The sequence below is a fragment of the Mustela nivalis genome (genome assembly GCF_964662115.1).
Source record: "Mustela nivalis genome assembly, chromosome: 18".
In the NCBI taxonomy this organism is placed as follows: Eukaryota; Metazoa; Chordata; class Mammalia; order Carnivora; family Mustelidae; genus Mustela; species Mustela nivalis.
The window spans coordinates 11,955,286-11,977,606 of NC_139037.1; the positions used below are offsets into that span (position 1 = coordinate 11,955,286).

Genomic DNA, 22,321 nt, shown 5'->3' on the forward strand with positions numbered 1-22,321 from the left:
AGGACAGGAGGTCTTGCCCTACCCTTCAGGTGGCACTGGGAAGCCCCACTCAGACTAACGGTTTGTGCTACTACATGGGGGCTGGTGGCCCCACATTGCTCTTTGGAGCCTGCCTCTGCTTCTCACTTGTCTGCGGATTCTTCCAGGTGGTCCTTGGTGTGAGTCAGCCACTTGAGGGGCCCCTGTGATTTAGGCAGTACTGGAATGAGGAGGCCTGGAATTGAGGCCAGTGAGCCACCCTCCGTGCAGTTCCAGATCTTCTTCTGCTTGCCATTAAGGAAGATAAAAACCTGAGCCGGGGTCTGGCAGAATACCGTGATTTCACTAAAAAAGATAGCTTACGCTCAAAATTGTTGCCCTTATAGGCAAAAATCTGTTGTAGGGGGGCGCTTGGGTGGCTCAGTGGGTTAAAGCCTCTGCCTTCGGCTCAGGTCATGATCCCAGGGTCCTGGGATCGAGCCCCGCATCAGGCTCTGCTCGGCGGGGAGCTTGCTTCCCTCTCTCTTTCCCTGCCTCTCTGCCTACTTGTGATCTCTGTCTGTCAAATAAATAAATAAAATCTTGAAAAAAAAAAAATCTGTTGTAGATAACTTGCTTTATCTTAGCCTGGGGTACTGAATTTCACTTGTGCTGTGTTTCATTTTGTCCTTGCTATTACAGTTGCTTTGTTGCTGTTCTTTTTTTTTTTTTTTTTTTAAGATTTTATTTATTTATTTGACAGAGATCACAAGTAGGCAGAGAGGCAGGCAGAGAGAGAGAGGAGGAAGCAGGCTCCCCGCTGAGCAGAGAGCCCGATGTGGGGCTCGATCCCAGGACCGTGGGATCGTGACCTGAGCTGAAGGCAGAGGCTTTAACCCACTGAGCCACCCAAGCGCCCCACTTTGTTGCTGTTCTTAACAGCTTGATGAATTGTGGCTCTCACACTTGGGGGATGTGTAAGCAGCTGAGGTACTTCCTTCATTTCTTTGGGTCATCCTCATGAAGCCAGATTGGTTCTCTGTCCTGTAGATAAAAATCACAACACTTTACGAAGTGTGTTGATGGAGATGTCCTACAAGCTGGATGATGCTGGAGAGCCGGTCTGTTCCTGCCATCCTGTACAAACGTTCCTCGGGGGACCCACTTGCAAACTACTGACCAAAAGTGCCATTTTCCAAAACCCAGGGAATGATGGCAGCATCCTGGTGTCTACTGGGGATGAAGCATCAAATTCTGCCTTGGTGAGCCTATTATTTTTTTTTATACTGAAGTATGTAGAGCAAAAAGCCTACAAGTCACACGTCCTGTTCTGTAATTTGCTCCTCTCTCATTTAACTACCTAGCTTGGATTTCTTTCCATTTCAGTATCTGTAGATTCACCTCATTCTTTTTTATGTGAGCTGAGTATCCTGTGGGCCATCTTGTGAATCTTAAAAAGAAAAAAAAAGGAACTACTGAAACCCCTATAAAATAATTGATTCAGGGGTGCCTGGGAGGCTCAGGGGCTCAGTCAGTTAAACATCTGCTTTCTGCTTAGGTCACAATCTCAGGGTCCTGGGATCAAGCCATACCTCGGGCTCCCTGCTCAATGGGGAGTCTGCTTCTCCGTCTCCCCCTGCTTGTGCTCTCTCTGTCGAATGAATAAATAAAATGTTTTAAAATAAATAGATAGATACAATAATTGATTCAGGCAACAGTTTCATGAATTCAGGGTGAAACCAACAAATGAATGGTTGATGGGGAATTGTACAATGGAGGGTCAGTCTGTCATGATCTGGACGCATTGATCAGCCTTAACATCGCTTTAAGTGGGTTTACAAGAAAAAATTTGCCTCTTAATGTAAGACAGTATGAAGCACATGGCACCTTCAGTGAGATGCCCTTGAACCTAAATCTAATCAAGCTTTGAAGTGTGGCTAACCAGTAGAGTTGCACCAGCCACATAAGCAGTTGAAACGTGATTAGTGTGAATGAAGAACTTAATTTTTAAATTTTTATTTAATTTTAATTTAAATAGCCTTATGTGGCTAGTGGTCACCATATTAGGTAGCACCACTATAGAGTAAGGGTAAAATGACATGAAGTAAGAAGAAAAAAATCAAAATAGAATTAGTAAAGCAGATATGGTAAAAAGTTGATAATCTGGGTGATAGGCAGTTCATTGTACTACCCTACTTCTTACTATTAAAATATTTTCATGATAAAAAATTTGTGAAGAGGAAAGGAAAGCACTGGTTAGAAGATTTCATGAAGGCAGAATCAAGGACTTTTTTGTCTTACTGAGTCTTCTGTCCCTTGATGAAAGAGCTTGATGGAAGGGGCTGAATACAGGCTTGGTTTTCAGGTTCACTCACAGGAAGACTTAATTGCTTATGAAGGTAGCAGAGGCCACACCTAAACTATGTTGTGTATCCTGGCTATGTGAAGGTTAGGGACAGTCTGTTTTACTCCCCAGGCAGTGCCCTTTCTGCAGCTCTTTCAAACTTGTCCAGTGCCTTAAGGAGGGCACTTGTGATGAGCTCCTGGTGTTGTATGGAACTGTTGAATCACTTGGTTGAACACCAGAAGCTAATATTCCAGTGTATGTTAACTAACTGGAGTTTAAATAAAAACTTAACAAAAGGGCACCTTGTGGCTCAGGCAGTTAAGCCTCTGCCTTCAGCTCAGGTCATGATCCCAGGGCCCTGGGATCAAGCCCCACATCAGGCTCCCTTCTGAGCAGTGAGCCTGCTTTTCCCTCTTACTCTCCCTCTCTATTCACCCCCACCCCCCAATAAATAAATAAATAAAATCTTTTTTTAAAAAACCCCACAAAGTTGTCTGATGATCAAGCAAGCAGGTCCCCTAGCTGAACTGAATGACTTCTGACCCTCCTCTCTGTCCTTCTGTAGCTATGGGATGCTGGCAGTGGCTCATTGCTGCAGGAACTGCCAGCTGATCAGCCTGTCTTGGACATCTGCCCATTTGAGGTGAACCACAACAGCTACTTGGCTACCTTAACCGAGAAGATGGTCCACGTCTATAGGTGGGAGTGACTGTGTCTGGAAATTGGCAGGCCTGCTGCTGGTTTACATTAAATGTTTGCTGGCAGCCTTGAGCAAGGTCCCTGCTTACTGTCTGTGGCCTAGAACTTCTGAGATCATGACTCCTTTGGGTTGATGTGACTGGACAACTCCGGGTCACTGAAACACTACAGACTGTATTTGCAGTGTCCATCACAAGAGTAAGTGACTGGTACTCCCATCTACGTTATTCATGTCTTGGGTTAAAATTCTTCAGGAATCTGTTGAGAAACTCTATTTCTGATCAGACATTCGGCTGGACCTCAGAGAATATCCTCCAAGCAGTCATTTAGGATATGAGTGTACACCAAGCATTTTCTGAAGGATGTGACCCCACCTAAGCGGTCTTGTCACTTGAGCTCTGTGACTTGGGGGCAATTGCTTCTATCCCAGAAGGGCCTAACCGTCTTCACGTCGCATGGATGCAGTAGAGTCTTAAGTCGAACACAAGAGGGCACTGTACAACTGCTGAAGGATTTGATCTACTTCTGACCTTGAGTGTTGACAGCCTCTCAGGAGCTCAAGTCTCACCCCACAGAAATGTCTGGTAGAGCGCATCTGGTCTGCTTTGTGGCAGCACCAGAACATTCCAGGTGTGCGGGGCTGGGATATTGACAAGCCCAGCGGATGAGGCGGCTGATGAGCTGTTGGCCCCTTCCTAACGCTGAGCGTGTTAAGTTCACATTGTGGGAGCCAAGGAAGGAAGACCAGTTTGAGCAGTGGGCAAGCCTCGTTTTTTTTCTAGCTAGCATGGGATTTCAAGCTTGGTTGTAGATGAGCCAGTGCTCTGAAAACCACTCCTTTTCCCTCACTAGGAAAAGACACTTACTTGAATCTCCTGGTAAGATCCAGACCAAAGGGCCAACTGAGAGAGGCTTACAAAAGAGAAGCTCCTCAGACCACTGGTGAAAACAGAAGAAAGGCTTGTCTTTTCCATTTTGAAAGCATTCTTATCCGAATAAAGCCAAGCTCTCAGAGTGGGGGGGGCTTTTCTTGGGCGTGTTTAGAGTTCCCAGGAAAAGCCTTCCTCACGTGAAACTGGTATTTGGCTTCAACTTCCCCTGATAGGCCTCCCTTCCTAACCTTTAAAAAAAGTTGTTAGAAGAACAGTTACTCTCAGGAAGGTAATAGTGGTTGGAGACCTGTGTGTATTGCAGGGAGAAGCCCACCAGCTTTCGCTCCGGCCGTGGCTTGTCCAGCATGGCGAGCTCTCTTCTCTCCAGTAGAAGGTTCGGTTCGTGCCTGCTCTGCCTAAGGCTGCGCTGCTGAACCACAGTCCACGACAGAATGTGCCTCGGGCCTGGGTGGCCCGGACTCTGTTCTTAGAAGCAGGATGGCCAGCAGTGTGACTTTCTGACATTAAGTGTTCTGGAAATATTATTATTTTTATTTTAAAACAGTTCTGGCCTGACAAGTCCTGAGCTGTTTCCAGCATTTCTCACCAGCAAGGGGTTATTGCAGTAGATTTCCCCAGCGTTCCCAGTTCTAGTTGTGCCTTTTAAAGAGTGGCCTCCTTCTATTTTAGTACATCTTACAAAAGAGCCAGTTTGCAGAGCCTGGGAAAGAGCCCCTTTTTCTCAGAGGAGATACTCCTTTCAATTTGTTGATGATTCAGAAGGACTGCCTGGGCCTAGAGCATCAGCAGCAGGAAGGGATTCGAACTGAAAAGCAGAATACCTGGTTTCAGCAGATTCCCAGAGAGGATGCAGTTGGGCAGGCCCTGGCAGCCTTTGTCTCTGGCAGGGACAGACCTGGAGCAGGGTTAGGATTTGACTAGGGCTGGAAATATACTCAGCCGATGCTGATTGCACCCCACCCCACCGCACCCCGCCCCGCCCCACTGCCCTGCTCCTGGCCAACCATAGGAACCAAGGGACTTATTACCACGGAGATTGGGTGATTCTCAGGTCTTGCCAGTTCTTGCATTCCTCCAGTAAATTAGAATGCTTCAGAAACAAATTTGTAACTTCAACTGATTGCTCCCAAGGAAAAGACTTTGCCTCCCCCGCCCCAGCCACCCTTCCCCAGGCCCCCTCAGCACGGAGGAGATTCTGTCTGTGGGACCCAGGCTCCGGGCTCCTGTCAGCACCAGGCTCTGCCTCTGCATGTCCCCTCACCCCTGTCTCTAAGGTATTTCTCCCATTTGAGGGTTTGGAGTTAAGCAGACTCAAAATATCTTGTCGATGTATATATCCTTGTACTTGCTTTGACAAATAGGGCAGTGGGATCTCTGTTCACGTTCTTTGTTTTAATGTTTGTGTTAATGTTAATATGAAAATAAAGCATTGGCCATGTGTACCAGCTCCCGGTGTCTTGTTTGTTTGACTGCCAGAGGCAAGGGCATGTCTGCCTCTTGGGAAAGTGGTTCATTCTCAGCCTGGTGGATCTCTATTTCATGCAGTACTGGGTCTGAATTACACTGGATGGGCTCTGGATCTCAAGTAAACATTTGAATAGGTGAGGGATTTAACCAGCAATTCTGTTCTACTCTTGCTTAAAGGGAAGCTGTGTATTTGCTTCATAAGAGCTTGCCTATACTGGTTATTTGTTTGCGCTCAGTTCCAAAGGGCCTAATCTCGGAAACTACACTTCCCAGACTCCCTTTGCCCACTGGCTTCCTTGGTATTTTCTTTGAATCCAGAAAAACCATAATGTGGGAGGAAGGAAGTTATAGAGAAGACTTATCCTTTTATTTCTCTTAATCTTTGGCAGCCCTGGGATAGCAACAGCAGCCCTGGGCAAGCATGGACTCAGGGTTCTTGCTCAGCACAGTTCTGGCCTCTTGCCTCAGTGTCTTTGTTCTGTTTAGTTCAGGAATTTCTGTTGCCATAAATCATGGTTCTGGGATTAGATTGGAAAGGCTGAAAATGTTTTCTAGCTGAACAGCAAAGGGATTTGACTAGATCCCAGGAGGACTGGATCCCTAGGTAGAAGCTTGCTGTTGTCATGGAGCCTGGTGCTCCAACAGTAGATGACAGAGGTCCTGGGTTGGAAGGAACCTCCATATTACTAAGAAACTCAACGCTATTTTTTTCTCTTCCACAGTACTCATTTCCCGTGAAATGAGTCAAGTGAAATTCTGGAAGCGGACATTTTTGTGTCCTTGTCTTTTGATGAGTCAGCTTCACTGTGTTGGTAACAATTGCTTCTATTTATCCCTTTAGAGTTTACAAAGTCCCTTCCTGATCTATTGTTTAATTTTTATTGTTTTTTTTTAAGATTTTATTTATTCATTTGACAGAGATCACAAGTAGGCAGAGAATCAGGCGGTGGGGAGAGGGGAGCAGGCTCCCTCCCGAGCAGAGAGCCCCATGTTGGGGCTCGATCCCAGGACCCTGGGATCATGACCTGAGCCAAAGGCAGAGGCTTTAACCCACTGAGCCACACAGGCGCCCCTATTGCTTAATTTTTAAACAACGTTATGAAATAAGTATTGTTATTCCAATTTACAGGGAAAGAAACAGCGATCCTTTTAAAGGAAAGTGACATTAGCATTTCATTTAATTTTTATTTTAAAATACATATTTTTTTTAAAAATCCTCATATTTACATCCTATACTTTCCATTACTAACCGCTAAGCAATTGGGAAACGGTAGAAACTCATTTTCACTTTTTTTTTTTTTAAGATTTTATTTATTTATTTGACAGAGAGAGATCACAAGCAGGCAGGGAGGAAGCAGGCTCCCCGCTGAGCAGAGAGCCTGATGAGGGACTCAATCCCAGGACGCCGGGATCATGACCTGAGCCCAAGGCAGCAGCCCAAACTACTGAGCCACCCAGGCATCCCAATGAAGCTTTTAAAAAAATAAAAGGTTTGGCTAAGGCCATGGAGACTCCAGCTCCTGTTGCCTGTCAGGAGTTGAGCCTCCCCTAGAAATGGGCCTGCCTCAGTATCCCTGCTGTTGTCAGTCACTGGCTAGAGCAAGCCTCGGGAAGAAGGTTTCCTGCTGTGGCGGCACTAATGGATTTTAGGGCTTAGCAGCTGGACCCACAGTAGCAGTCAGATATGCTCCCATCGTTTCGAGTTCTGAGGGGCTCATTTTCAAGGCCACCACACCTGGGCAAATTCTGTAACTTGTCTGAGCGTTCCTTTCATATAAAAGGTATACCACACCATTAGGACTGAGGGGATGATAAATGTACTAACACGCTTCCGGGCACCCCCAAATTATGCAGCCAAAGGCCCTGAACATGTCTGTCACAGAAACATCAGTGATTATCTAGGCCAAAAATCTAAGACCCAGAGAGGAGCCCAGCATTCTAGAGTCGGAATGGCCCACCTCCCTTGCAACTTGCCACGTTGCACAAAATGTGGTCCCTTACTATTAAGAAATTTCATGCCTGGGGCGCCTGGGTGGCTCAGTGGTTTGGGCCTCTGCCTTCAGCTCAGGTCGTGATCCCAGTGTCCTGGGTTCAAGCCCCGCATCGGGTTCTCTGCTCAGCAGGGAGCCTGCTTCCTCCTCTCTCTCTGCCTGCTTGTGATCTCCATCTGTCAAATAAATAAATAAATAAATAATCTTTAAAAAAAAAAATTCATGCCTTTTTTGGGGGATGGTGGGGATCTTAATGAGAGATATGAATGTTAGCATCTGATAATGTAGGTTTCCTTTCCCTGACTCAGGTTGCAGGTAACTCAGGTGAGCTGAGGGAAGAGGCGTATCATCTGCCTAGTGCAGGACTGTCACTGTCTCAACGGCCAGGTTACCATCCTCATGAGGTGGCCTGATGTCAGGGCCAATTCTAGAGCTTCCTCTGGGGTACAAGTCAGGTGTCAGCACCTCAAAGGGCTTAAGCTTCCAGAATGGTTTCTCCTCTCCTGACCTTAACACCCTTTCTTAGGTTAGGCCTTCATTCCTTTCTATCTGCTGCTGGCTAATCTGACTAACAATCTTTTTTTTTTTTTTTTTTTTTTTGTCTTTTTGAGGGGGCATAGGGCACATAGATATGAACCAGGGACCTCTTAACAACTAATTTTCGACACCATGTTTTAGAGAAACTACTGAACTGCACCTAGCTCAAGCCTAGGAATTTAGCAGATTTTTCTGGAAGGACTGCTTTAACCTCGTGGTGGCATTTTATTTTGTTTTATTTTTCCCCCCTAGTGGTGGTTATTTTAAGCAGATGGCAGGGTATTTACCCAGAGGCATATATTCCCTCCTTCATTCCAGGAACAAGTGGTCTACCAGGCCTCACTTTCATTAACCCACTGTCCATCCGACTGTTGGCAGCTCACACACAGAGCTGAGCTTATGTAACAGAAACTCCAGGTCTTTTTACCCAATCATCTGTTAAGTGAAGTTCTGAACTTTGTTTTTCTCTCACCGGATAAGATTTCCTTTGAACCAAATCCAGATATTGTTACTTTCGGCCCATGTCCAGCTTCCAGGTGAGCCCTTCTGTTAAGTGTAGCGGTATTTGGATAAAGCTGTTACTTTTCAGGGACAAAGGAGGGTTCATGGTATCCCTCCTCACATCCCATCTCCACAGCAGGCTCCTGATTCAGCCAGCCCTCCACCCGGCTTTCTGGAGCAGAAAGAGCAGCTCCACACTTCCTTTCCCTCTTCAGTTGACCTGTCCTAAGTGCGGAGCTGAGCGGTTCTAGCCATGTGACGTGGGTTCTTACACTGGGCAGTGGTGTTCCCAGCCTCAGCATCCACCAGGGTGTAAAAGTATCATAATATTCACGACTGTCTGCTTTATTTTCATTTTAAACGTAGGAGAAATAAGTTGTGTGGCATCACCCAAGCTGTTCTGGAAATGGAGACGTCAAGAGTGAAAATGAGTTTCTACCATTTCCCAACTGCTTAGCGGTCAGTGATGGTAAGTATAGGATGTAAATATGAGGATATTTTTTTAAAAATATGTATTTTAAAATAAAAATTAAATGAAATGCTAATGTCAGTTTCCTTTAAAAGGATCACTAACTGTTTCTTTCCTTGTAAATTGGAATAACAATACTTATTCCATAACATTGTTTAAAAATTAAGCAATAGGGGCACCTGGGTGGCTCAGTGGGTTAAAGCCTCTGCTTTCGGCTCAGGTCATGATCCCGGCGTCCTGGGATCGAGCCCTGCATTGGGCTTTTTCCTCTTTCCGCCTCTGCCTGCGACTCTGCCTGCTTGTGCATTCTCTCTCTCTCTCTCTCTGACAAATAAATAAATAAAATCTTTAAGATTCATTTATTTGAGAGAGGGCACGTGTGCATGAAAAAGAGAGCGTGCACTCACATGCACAAGAGAGAATGCAAGTTCAAGTTGGGGGCAAGGGGAGAGGGAAAGAGAGAAGCAGAGTCCCCACTGAGTGTAGAGCCTACATTGGGCTCCATCCTGAAACCATGAACTGAGCCCAAATCGAGGCAGATGCTTAACCGACCGAGTCACCCAGGTACCACGTTAGCCAAACCTTGAGAGCTAAGTGTAGTTTAAGTTCCATCTAAGTTGTTTCCGCCCATCCATCTGTCCTGACCTCTCTATTGCACACAGAACCAGACCTGTGTTGTGTTTCATGGCTCTTTGACTCACCCGGTTTTTCCCACAAGGGTCGCCCCTAATAAATTATTGGCATGACTAATTCCCCTTCCTTTTTGGCCGATTTTTTTATTGTGGTAAAATGCACTTATTTTTTTTTTTTTTTACTTATTTTTAAAGATTTTTTTTTTTTAATTTATTTGACAGAGAGAGATCACAAGTAGGCAGAGAGGCAGGCAGAGAGAGAGAGGAGGAAGCAGGCTCCCTGCCGAGCAGAGAGCCCAATGTGGGACTCGATCCCAGGACCCCGAGATCATGACCTGAGCCGAAGGCAGCGGCTTAAGCCACTGAGCCACCCAGGTGCCCCTAAAATGCACTTATTTATTTAAAGTAAACTCTGCACCCAACATGGAGCTTGAGCTCACAACCCCGAGATCAAGAGTTGCATGCTCTTCTGACTGTGCCAGCCAGGTGTCCCACCCTCTTAGACATTTTTAAGTACAGCTCTACGTATTAAGTTCCTATTGTTGTACATCTGTGTCCGTAATTCTTCATCTTGTAAAACTCAAACTCTATACCCATTAAATAATAATAACACCTGATTCTTCCCTCCTCCCAGCCCCTGGCAACCACCATTCTACTTTCTGTCTCTTGTGTATTTGCTCTAAGCACCTCATATAAGTGGAATCATACAATATTTGTCTTTTTGTGAGTGGCCTATTTCACTGAGTACAGTTTCCTCAAGGTTCACGCACGTGGTAGAATATGTCAGAATTTCCTTTTTAAGACTGAACGATACTCTGTTGTTGGAGTAGACCAGCTTTTGCTTATCCTTTCTTCTGTCAGTGGATGCTTGGGCTGCTTCCATATTTAAGCTATTGGGAGTAATGTTGCTATGAACATGTGTACAGATACACATGTACAGATACCTCTCTGAGACCCTGCTTTCGGTTTTTTTTCACCCAGAAGTGGAATTGCTGGATTGCTGTAATTCTGTTTTGAATTTTTTGAGGAACTGCCATACTGCTGTTCCGCTTTGCATTTCCACCACCAGTGCCTGAGGGTCTTGATTTCTCCACATCCTCTCCCACCTTTTTTTGTTATTTTCTGGGGTTATTTATTTATTTATTTAAAGATTTTATTTATTTATTTGAGAGAGAGACAGTGAGAGAGAGCATGAGCGAGGAGAAGGTCAGAGGGAGAAGCAGACTCCCCACGGAGCTGGGAGCCCGATGCGGGACTCAATCCCAGGACTCCGGGATCATGACCTGAGCCGAAGGCAGTCGTCCAACCAACTGAGCCACCCAGGCATCCCATTTTCTGTTTTTTTTAAAGTTTATTTTTTGTTTAAGTAATCTTCCCATCCCAGTATCGGGCTTACCCCACAACCCTGAGATCAAAAGAAGCACGCTTTTCCAACTGAGTCAGCCAGGCTCCCCTATTTTCTGGGTTTTTTTGTATGGTAACCATCCTGCTGGGAGTGAGGTGGTATCTCATTGTAGTTTTGATTTGCATTTCTTAGATAATGTTGGGCACATTTTCTTTTTTTTTTTTTTTTTTTTTAGATTTTATTTATTTATTTGACAGAGATCACAAATAGGCAGAGAGGCAAGGAAGCAGGCTCCATGCTGAGCAGAGAGCCCGATGTGGGGCTCGATCCCAGGATCCTGGGATCATGACCTGAGCTGAAGGCAGAGGCCTAACCCACTGAGCCACCCAGGGACCCCATGTTGGGCACATTTTCATGTGCATATTGACTCGTTGTGTATCTTGTTTGGAGAAATGTTTATTAATACCTTTTGCCCATTTTAAAAATTGGATTACTTGGGGTTTTTGTTGATGGTCAATTCCCTTTTATTGTGGGCTTCCCAGCAAACCTAGACTAATAGAAGTAGTTCTGGGAGTGTTCCAGAAAACAGGTAGTAAGATGGGTATGATGGGACCCCCGAATAATAAAAACTGGGTCCCCATACTTATCTGCCAGAAGCCAGGAGACCACAATTATCATTATTTCCAGGAAGACTGAAGAGGCAACCAAGGGGCTAATCAGCAGAGAGTTGCAGAGAGGGTTAGTAAAAGATAACATCCTTAGGGGCAAAATAGACTCAGCCAGCAAAGGTGATTTTTAACATCCATTTTTAACATCCAAACAAACAAAAAACCCCAGAAGAATGGAGGAGCAGGAGGCTAAGGGTGGCCATCCCCAGTAATTCATGCTCCCATGCTCAGACCTGAGCCAATTTTCAGATCCAGAACCCATTGATGAGTAAGGAGCTAGAAGCCTAGGAACAGAGACCCCGCAACACCATGACAGATAATATACCCCTACAATGATTCCCTCTGTCTTTCCCTCAAAGATTCATGGCCATCTACTTGGGTGACCGTTCACTGACAAAAGGGAAATAGCCAGACATGTTGAGGACTGTTGGACACTTGGTCTGAGTTGACACTGACACTTAAGAGACTGAAAGCATCGTCAGCCCCCTGGCCGCTGGGGGTCAGTAATAAGTGGAGTCCTGGCTAAGTTATGGCTCGTGGATATGTGGGCACGGCTCACACTGGATATGTGGGCATATCTGGTGATCATTTTCCCAGTCCCCAAATATACAAATGGAAATGAGTAATACCACATTGTGTTTCTGGCCTGTGTGGTAAGAATTGTGACAGGAGGGGTGCCTGGGTGGCTCAGATGATTAAGCATCTGCCTTTGGCTCAGGTCGTGATCCCGGGGTCCTGAGATTGAGCCCCATGAGCTCTGAGCTCCTTGCTCGGTGGGAAGCCTGCTTCTCCCTCTGCCTCAGCCTGCCATTCCCCTTGCTTGTGCTCGCTCTCTCTCTCTGTCTCTGTCAAATAAATGGATAAGATCTTAAAAAAAAAATTATAACAATAAAAGCTAAATGTGAACCTTGGAAATTGCTCTTATCACTGGCCAATGTCTTATTGGGGGATGGAGGATGGTGGAATTAGTGCCACCATTAAAGACCAGAAGGATGCAAGTGTGACCCTGGAAGAGGCAGTATGAAAGATATTCCCAAGGAGAGTAGCTGCAAACTGTGCCCTTGGCTTTCCACTTTGTATGGAAGGGACAGGTGGTCTAAGGTGAGACAATATACAGGTTCCTGGGCAGGGTTCAGAGGCCTGGTGGATGTGGATGACTTATCTGGAAGAAGGCATAACACGTAATTTTTATCAGCTGACAACGCCCACCAGAAAGCCTCCACCATGGAAGAGGCACTGAACAATCAACCAGGCAAAATGACTCTGTCAGTTCACATCAGGCAGTCTTCAGCCCCTGCAGACTTGATAGGCAGGCACATGAACAGAACGGCCACGGTGACAGAGATGGAGGCAACATATGGACCCAAAGTCCATATGGAAGAATGGACTCCCACTTACCAAAGCTGCCTCTGAATGTCCACCGTGTCAGGAATAGAGACCAACACTGGGTCTCTGATAGGCTCTATTTCTAGAGGAGATCAAGCAGCAGCTTTGTGCTGTTAAGTCAGCTACAATGTGCTCCCTTCTTCCAAAAAGGCCAGCGATTCTTCCTTACAGGGCTAGATACCTATTCTGAGTTCAGATTTGCCTTTCTTGCTCTTAGCTTCAGCCAGCAGAATGCCTGGTTGAAGCACAGACTGCCACATGGCGTAACATCTCACCCAGAGGACCCACTTTACAGTGAATGGATTGCAGAAGTGAGCCATGACCATGGGACTACACCATCCGGAAGCAGCCAGCTAATGGAATACTGGTAATGACCTTCTAAAGGCACAGCTGAAGCACTAGCTGAGAAGAAACAAAGAATGGGGTGCCATTCTTCAGGATGCAGTATTAAATTAGAGACGTCTCTATGGTACTGAAACCCCAATAGAGGGGATCCATGAGGAGTGAGCCCCACTTACCATCACTCAGTGACTTGGGTAATTCTGTGCTTCCTATCCCAACAACTCTGGGCTCCCTGTGGTTGAAGTTCCTGTGTCCCTACAGGGGTACACCTTGCCAGAGGACACAGCAAGGTTCCTCCTGAACTACAAGTTATGGCTGCTACTTCGGGACCTTGTGCTCAGGAACACAAGCGAGAAGAGGAATCACCATACTGGCAGTGGAAACTAACCCTGATCAACAGGAGGAAGTAGGGGAGGAAGGAAATACCCAAGTGGTTCAGTTGGGTGCCTTCTGGTTCCCCTTTGACCCTCTGTAACTATAAACACACATGTGCAACAATACTACACCAGATGCAAGGGTATGAACCAAGTTCAGACACCACCAACATCACCACCACTACCACCAACAACAACCACCCAGAAATGAAGGGTTGGGTCACATTATCAGGTAATCCACCAAGACTTCAGAGATGCTAGCTGAGGGCAAAAGAAATTCAGAATGGAGGAAGAAGAGGGAGAATACTAGTTGCAGCCCTGAGATCATTTGCAAAAATAGATGTTAGTGTATCCCACTAATCTCCCTCATTGGAGTTTTTTCCTCCGAGAGAGAGAGATCCTTTGAAGCTATAGAGTAGCTGTTCACCAAATAAAATAGAGAAATTAATGTCTGGGACCCAAAGTGTGAAATATGGTGGTCATGAAAATTTGCCTCTCAGGTCTCCAACTGTGGGAGTGCAAGTGACCAGTTTTCCCAGTTGCTGTGCTCTGAAATCCACTGTGTTCACTCTGAAACCACATTCCCCAAGGGTTACTCCCAGCCAATGACTGTGTGGCAGAGAGGCTAAAGCGGACTCATTCCTGGGAAACTTTCATCCTAGTAAGTCTCTTCTGTGGCTAATCCTGTACAGAGAATGTTGGTTTTTTGTTTTTTGTTTTTTTAAGTTTTATTTGTTTAAGTAATCTTGATGTCCAATGTGGGGTTTTAGAACTCACGATCCCAAGATCAAGAGTCACATGTTCTTCCAACTGAGCCAGTCGGGCATTCCTGGAGATTGCCTCTCCTAGAACCCAGAATAACCCAGCAGTAGCCAAATACATTAGGAATAGTAGGAACAGATTATGAAACCCAGACAGCCTAGTCCAGCTCTCTTAACCCGTAGTTCTATCCCTAAGGCACAAAATAGGAGGCATTCAGACATAATAATTGCTGCATAAACGAATGAATATAAAAGTGATATGTGGACAAGGGGCTAATCTTCCCAGGGAGGCTTTAAAAACATTGAGACTTTTGAGATGAGCATTGAGGGATAAGAAAAAAAAAAGTTTTAGGATGAAAGTGTTAGAACTTCACGGGTCAATGTTCCTTCTATTTGATCTTGAAATCTTGGATACTGGCAGAGGTCAGGAAGTTGCCTGGGGAGAGGGAGACCACTCGTGCCGTCTTACACGACAGCAGCTGTTGCCAGGGACCCGCGGGGATCAGTGCCAGCTTAGTTGTTGGGAACAGCGTATTCCTGGATACCATAATCAGAAATGTTTGAAAACTACTCCAGGTGATTCAGCTGCACAGTCAAGTTTGGGAAAGTATTCCTGAACTCTGGAAGCTGCCATAGTCCTTAAATCAGAGTAAGAAGGGGCAGGGGGACCGCTCTGCCCAGTCATCTCCTTTCACCTTGCTTGCCCAAACAGTGGGTGAGAGAGCCACTGGAGGGCTTCCTGGAGGTAGGGACCTTTCAGCCATTCAGCAATGGGAGAAGCAGCTTGGCCATGTCAGTAAGTCTTCACCGATTGCCCTCTGTGTGCTCAATACCATGCTCAGTACTTTGCGGATGGTTGTGAGGGGGTTAAGGCTCCTCCTTTCATAGCTCTTACTTGGGTATTAAACCATAGCCCCACAGAAAACCCTCCAAGGGCGCCTGGGTGGCTCAGTGGGTTAAGCCGCTGCCTTCAGCGCAGGACATGATCTCAGGGTCCTGGGATCGAGTCCCGCATTGGGCTCTCTGCTTGGCAGGGGGCCTGCTTCCCTTTCCCTCTCTCTGCCTGCCTCTCTGCCTACTGTGATCTCTGTCTGTCAAATAAATAAATAAAATCTTTAAAAAAAAAGAAAAAAGAAAAAAGAAAACCCTCCAAGAGCCTCCCATGGTACTTAAATTTAACTGGACTTAAACTTCACGCAATTGTTTTCTGTGTACCTTATGTGTTTTTTGTTACTTTATTCCCACCCTTTCAGTCTTCTTTTGGATTAATCATACGTTTTTTATTCCAGTGGGGTTTTTTGTTTGTTTGTTTGTTTCTTCTATTAGCTTTACACATACCCATTCTTGTGTTCTTTTAGTGTTCACCCTAGACTCTCGGACCTAGAGAGTAAAGTCCGCGTCCTTGATTATATACAATGGGAGTCATATAGTTCACTGTTACATCTGGTACGAATCCCTCAATTATTGTGCTTAAAGCAACAGTAATTGTCCACATACTGACTCTGTCAGCACTCTTTATTCCTTCCCGAGCTCTTTATTGCTTCCATTGGGTCATTTTCCCTCAGTCTCGAGTAGGACAGGTCTGTCTGGCAATGAGTTATCTATCTCAGCTTCAGCTTGTCTGAAAATGTCTTTAAACTTTTAAAAAATGGGTCCAATTGTCTTTAGCATTAGCTTTTTTATTGGGGTAAAATTCACATAACATAAAATTCACTACTTTAACCATTTTTAAGAGTACCATTCAGTGTTTGTTTGTTTGTTTGTTTTAGTATATCCACAATGTCATGCAACCATCACCACTATCTGATTTCCAAAAGAAACTCCGTACTTTCTGGGGCGCCTGAGTGGCTCAGTGGGTTAAGCCTCTGCCTTTGGCTCAGGTCATGATTCCCGGGGTCCTGGGATCGAGCCCCACTTCGGGCTCTCTGCCCCGCAAAGAGCCTGCTTCCCCCCGCCCTGTCTGCCTACCTCTCTGCCTACTTGTGATCTCTGTCAAATAAATAAATAAAATCTTAAAAAAAAAAAAAAGAAACTCCATACTTTTCAATTCTCTTCCCTCATCTCCTGGAAACCATTAATCTACTTTTAGTCTCTATGGATTTGCCTATTCTGGATATTTCATATAAATGCAATCACACAGGTGCACCTGGCTTCCATAGTTTCTACTGAAAAGTCAGATATTAGTGTTAGTGCTCCTTTGAAGATAATACGTCTTTGTCTGCTTTTAAGATTTTATCTTTCTTTTGGATTTTCAGCAGTTTCATGGTGATGTAGTACTCTTTGTGTTTATCCACTAAGGGTTCCTGGAACTTCTTGAATCTCTAGGTTGGTATCTTTCATCAGTTGGGGGAAATTCAAAGCATGTCTATTCAATATCGAGCTGCACTGTTGTCTTTCTCCTCTCCCTTTGGGGTTCTAGTTATATATATGTTAGAACTTTTGACTATGGCCCACGTGTATCTTAATGCTCTGTTCTTTTTTGAAATCTTTTTTCTTTTTGTGCTTGCTTTTGGATATTTTCCTTTTTTCTAATTTTATTTTATTTATCTATTTTTAAGGATTTTATTTGGGATGTCTGGGTGGCTCAGTTGCTTAAGTGTCTGCCTTCGGCGCAGGTCATGATCTTAGAGCACTCTGGGATCAAGTCCCACATTGTGCTTGCGTGCTTACAAACGCATGCTGGTGCACGTTGTCTCTCTCTGACAAGTAAATAAGTAAAATCTTTTAAAAATACATTTTTATTTATCTATTTAGAGAGATTGAGCAAGCAGGGGTAGCAGCAGAGGGACAGGGAGAGAGAGAAAGACCCCCAAGAAGTCTCCCTACCAAGCATGGAGCCCAATGGAGGGCTCAAACCCACAACTCCAAGATCAGCCCCCCCGGGCCCAAATCAAGAGCCAGGATGCCCAGTTGACTGAGTCACCCAAGCGTTCCCCCCCTTTTGTATATTTTCTGTTCATCTGTTTCCCTTCAATAATTCTGTCTTCTGCCATACCCAGTGCCATAGATTGAATGTTTGTGTCCCCACCCCCTGCCAAATTGATGTTGAAATCCTAACCCCATATCTGAGAAGTCAGATATTAGTGTTATTGCTCCTTTGAAAATAAAGTCTTTGTTTCTAAGATTTTTTTCTTTCTCTTTGATTTTCGTGAGGGTGGAACTCACATGAATGGGAACAGTGTCCTTCTAGAAGAGACCTCAGAGAGCTCCCTAATGCCTTTATACCCTGTGAGGTTATAGCAAGAAGATGGGGCTGTCTATGTACCAGGAAGTGGAAGTCACCAGATAGGGAATCTGCCAGCATCTGGCAGCCCATCAGGGACTTCCCAGCCTCCAGAACTGTGTGAAATAAATTTGTATTGTTTTAAGCCACCGAGTCTATGATATTCTGCTATAGCGCCCAAACAGACTAAGACATCCAATCTGCTATTAAAGTCATTGAATGAATTTTAGGGGTGCCTGGGTGGCTCAGTTGGTTAAGTGTTTGCCTTGGGCTCAGGTCATGATCCATTGGTCCCAGGATCAAGCCTCAAGTTGAGCTCCCTGCTCTGCAGGAGAGTCTGCTTCTCTTTCTTCCTCTGACCCTCCCCCAATTGTGTGGGCTCTCTCTCTCTCAAATTAATAAATAAAGTCTTCCAAAATATCATCTAATGAATTTTAATTCAGTTCTAGAATGTCCATTTTGTTATTTGTGTAGAATCCAATTTTCTGTTGAAACACACTATTTTTCACCTATTTTTTAAGTTTTGTTTTGTTTTGTTTTGTTTTTAAGATTACTACACCCAGTTTGGGGCTCAAACTTACAACCCTGACATCAAGAGTCACACATTCCACTGACGGAGCATACCAAGTGCCCCAATTCTATCTTTTCTTTTTCTTTTTCTTTCTCTTTTTAAAGATTTTATTTATTTGACAGAGACACAGTGAGAGAGGGAACACAATCAGGGGCAGTGAGAGAGGGAGCAGCAGGCTTCCTGCCAAGCAGGGAGCCCAATGCAGAGCTTGATCCCAGGACCCCGGGATCACAACCTGAGCTGAAGGCAGACGCCCAATGACTGAGCCACCCAGGCGCCCCATTATTTTTTATTTTCTGTAACATACTAGTCATAGCTCTTTTAAAGTCCATATCTGATTAAGTCCAATATCTGAATCATAGTTTGTTTTTGTTGACTTTATTTTTTTTATTTTTTTATTAAAGTAGGCTTCATACCCAATGTGGGACTTAAACTCACAAACCTGAGATCAAGAGTCGCATACTCTACCAGCTGAGTCAGCCAGGGGCCCTGACTTTTTTGTTCCTTTTGGTTTTGGTTATTTATTTCAGTTTTGTTTTGGTTTTAGCATGCTTCATAATTTTTTGTCCAATCCCGGGACATGCAAATTAAAAATTGTAGAGGCTTTCGATGATGTTTCCTGTCTTCAGAAAGATGATGTTTTCTTCCTGTAGACAGAATACTGTGGGTCACATTGACCCCACTGAGGTTTGTTTAGGCTTTATTAGGGTTGGACTCTTGTAGTTTTGCTTTTTCTTCTAGGGCAGTACCCTCACTCCTCATGTGGTGTCCTTTCTTCTGGGGTGTGGCTTCTGTGCCCAGAGGGTAACGCTTCTGAGGCCTCAGTTTAAAGCCTAGGGTGTTGACCAAGACCTCTATACCTCAGCTCTATACCTTAGAGCTCTAACTTCTAATTCCCTAGCACACCTGAGGCTGCTGGGAACTCTTGATATATCACTCTCTCAGCTCTCGTTTTCTTCTGGGTTTGTGGAGTCTCCCCCCTGTGGTCCCCAGCTTAGGAAATAGCCAGAGACTTGGAGAAATGTAGTCACAGATTTTTGGCTCTTTCCCTGCGGTTCTCTTCTCTCCAGTCTTTTTACCCTTAAGTCCCAACCATCTGGGAGGCTCTGAATTCCTACCTGTGTATTTTCGGCCCAATGAGATTGCTGCCTTTGGCATAGACTCAATTCTTTTGAGCTACGATTTAGAAAGTACAACTCAGAAAAAAATCTGGGCTGCGTAATTAATTCCTTTTTCTCAAAGATTGTTGCCCTTCATTTCCTGATTGCATTGGTTACTCTCTAATTCCTTTCAAAGATATTTTATGTAATTTTGTCTAGCTTTTATGTCTTTCTTTCAATGGAAATACAAACTCTTTGTTTGGAGTCAGAATTCTCCCCCAGTTACATGGATATATAGGGCCTAAAGTGCCCTCGATGATCTGTCCCTGACCACTTCTCTAATTCCTTTTTCTTTTCTCTTCTTTCTTCATTCTAATTCAGCCATATAGGCCTTTATTTTGCATGCTTATTCCCACATCAGTGTCTTGAACTTGTTAATCTCCGCTTTTGGAACATTTTGCTGTGGTCTGTTTGTGTCCACCCCTACATTTATATGTTGAAATCCTCACAGCCAGTGTGAGTGTATGAGGAGATAGTTTTTGGAGGCACTTAGGTCATGAGAGGATGGGATGAGTGTTTCTATAAAGAACCCTATAGAGCTCTCTAGCCCCTTGCCCCGTGAGAGAACCAGCAAGAAGTTGGAAATCTGCAATCCGAAAGAGGCTTCACCAAAACCTGGCCATGCTAGCACTGTGATCTTGGACTTCTAACCTCTAGAACTCTGAGAAACAAATGCCTTTTGTTTATAAGCCCCCCCAAGTCTGTGGTGTTTTGTTATACCAGCCTGAACAGGCTAAGACAGCTTCAGATCCAGATTTTTTTCCATGGCTGGTAACTTCATTCTGATTGGCTCTTCGTTCAATTATCACTCAGAAAGCCTCTCCCCAGCTGCCTTTATATAAAAGCCTCTCCCCACCCAAAAAAGCCCCTCCCTACCCCAGTCACCCCCTCTATCTTTTATTTTCTTCATAGCACTTTGTATGGTCGGAAATGATTTTACTCTTTGTTTACTGTCTTATTGTTTATCATGCATATAAGCTGGTTTTTGAGCAATGCCTGGCATTAAAAAAACCCCAAAACCTCAACAGGTATCTATTGAGTAAATCAAGGAAGTCAGGATCAAAAAGCAAAAGGAACAATAAAAGGGTAAAATGAAATCGTAGTTTGTGATAGAGATAGTCTTTTTTTTTTTTTTTTTTAAGATTTTATTTATTTGGCTGGGTCTTCTGGGTGGCTCAGCCAGTTGGGCATCTGCGTTTGGCTCTGGCCATGGTCTTGGGGTCCTGGGATGGAGCCCAATGTCCGGCTCCCTGTTCAGCGGGGAGCCTGCTTCTCCCTCTGCCCCTTACCCCACTCATTCTCTCTCTCTCTCTCTCTCAAACAAATAAAATCTTTTTTTTTTTTTTTTAAGATTTTGTTTATTTGAGAGATACAGTGTGAGCTGGGGGAGGAGCAGAGGGGGAAGGAGCAGGACAAGCAGAACCTGCACTGAGTGCAGAGCCCATCCGGAGGGGGTCCCCCACCCCCTGAGATCCTGCCCTGAGCTGAAACCAAGATTCAGTTGCTTAACTGACTGAGTCCCCAGATGCCCCAGAGAGAGTCTATTTTATACTGAAAAGTCAATGAAGTTGGGAGACCCAAGATAGGTCAACCGTCTTCCTGTTGGCTTAGGTGTTTGTGCCTTATATGAAGTCTAGACTTGCCTGACAGAGCCTGAACTGGCACGTTTCCCAGATTTCTCTGGGTCTCTTGCTTCCTGGTCATTGTGATTTTAAGATAGGCACATATACTCCTCCCTATCTCCAGAGGCAATCTGTGGCTGGGTCTAGTGTTTCCTCAGTGCAGGCTGACAGATAGGCAACTGCTGGCTTCTCTTAACAGACTGTCAATTTCTAGCCTTAAACTAGTTTATTTAAACCTTTTTAAAAGCGTTTTATTTATTTAAGTAATCTCTACACGCAATGTGGGGCTCGAACTCATGACCCTGAGATCAAGAGATGCATGCTCTTCCCACCAACAGCCAGGCCCTCTTAGCCTTAAACTAGTTTATTTTTTTTAAGATTTTATTTGTTTATCTTAGAGTGAGAGCGAGAGAGAGAGGACAGGGGAGGAGCAGAAGGAGAGGGAGATAATCTCCAGCACACTTCATGCTGAGCACGGAGCCCGATCCCAGGACCCCGAGATCGTGACCTGAGCCAAAACCAAAAGCCGGTGGCTCAAGCAATTGAGCCACCCAGGCACCCCCTTAAACTACTTTAAAATAATCTCCCACTTGTTGTCTGAGCACATGCAGACTTATTACTGAAAATTAATGGCTCCTAGTGACTTTTCTTTTTTTTTTTTTTTTTTAAAGATTTATTTATTTATTTATTTGACAGAGAGAGAGAGAGAGATCACAAGTAGGCAGAGAGGCAGGCAGAGAGAGAGGAGGAAGCAGGCTCCCCGCTGAGCAGAGAGCCCGATGCGGGACTCGATCCCAGGACTCCGAGATCATGACCTGAGCCGAAGGCAGCGGCTTAACCCACTGAGCCACCCAGGCGCCCCTCCTAGTGACTTTTCAAGAACTTCTGGTAATGTCTCCAGCCTGCTGACCGACAACTTCTCTATCCCACATATCTGTTAACGAACATGGATATTTATCTGGTCTATCCTGGGCTGCCTTAGTCAATGCTAAAGTTTCGCAGCAGCAGCCTTAGGACCATTTTATGGCAGTAGCAGGGCACGGGGGGAGTGTTGGCAGAGATGCCAACATACCTTCATGCCCAGAGATAGAGACCTGCTGTCAGCCATAGTGAGGGGTTTGTACCCTCAAAACATTCTTGGTCTCAGGGGTTCCTTATGCGGTCTCTGAGTCCCCACCTAACTTTTTTTTTTTTTTTTTTTTTTTTAAGATTTATTTATTTTAGGGGAGCCTGGGTGTTTCAGTCAGTTAAGCATCTGCCTTTGGCTCAGGTCATGATCCAGCCCAGCCTCCGATTCCCTTCTGAGTGAGGGATCTGCTTTTTCTGCTTTTCCCTCTCTATCAGCCCCTCTCTTCCACTTGTGGTCTCTCTGCCT

The 22,321-nt window shown here is 44.9% G+C and overlaps 2 protein-coding genes across 2 annotated transcripts in view; both read left to right on the forward strand.

Moving 5' to 3' along the window:
- Positions 1-5,344, forward strand: part of RFWD3 (ring finger and WD repeat domain 3) — a 48,202-nt gene extending 42,858 nt beyond the window's left edge. The window contains exons 12-13 of the mRNA XM_082712268.1: positions 1,009-1,220; positions 2,871-5,344. Of these exons, the coding sequence (XP_082568394.1) occupies positions 1,009-1,220; positions 2,871-3,014 (356 nt within the window). The 3' untranslated portion in view covers positions 3,015-5,344. The remainder of the gene's footprint in view (positions 1-1,008; positions 1,221-2,870) is intronic.
- The window catches only part of WDR59 (WD repeat domain 59), a 228,334-nt gene that overhangs the window by 182,158 nt on the left and 23,855 nt on the right, over positions 1-22,321 (forward strand). The window lies entirely within an intron of this gene.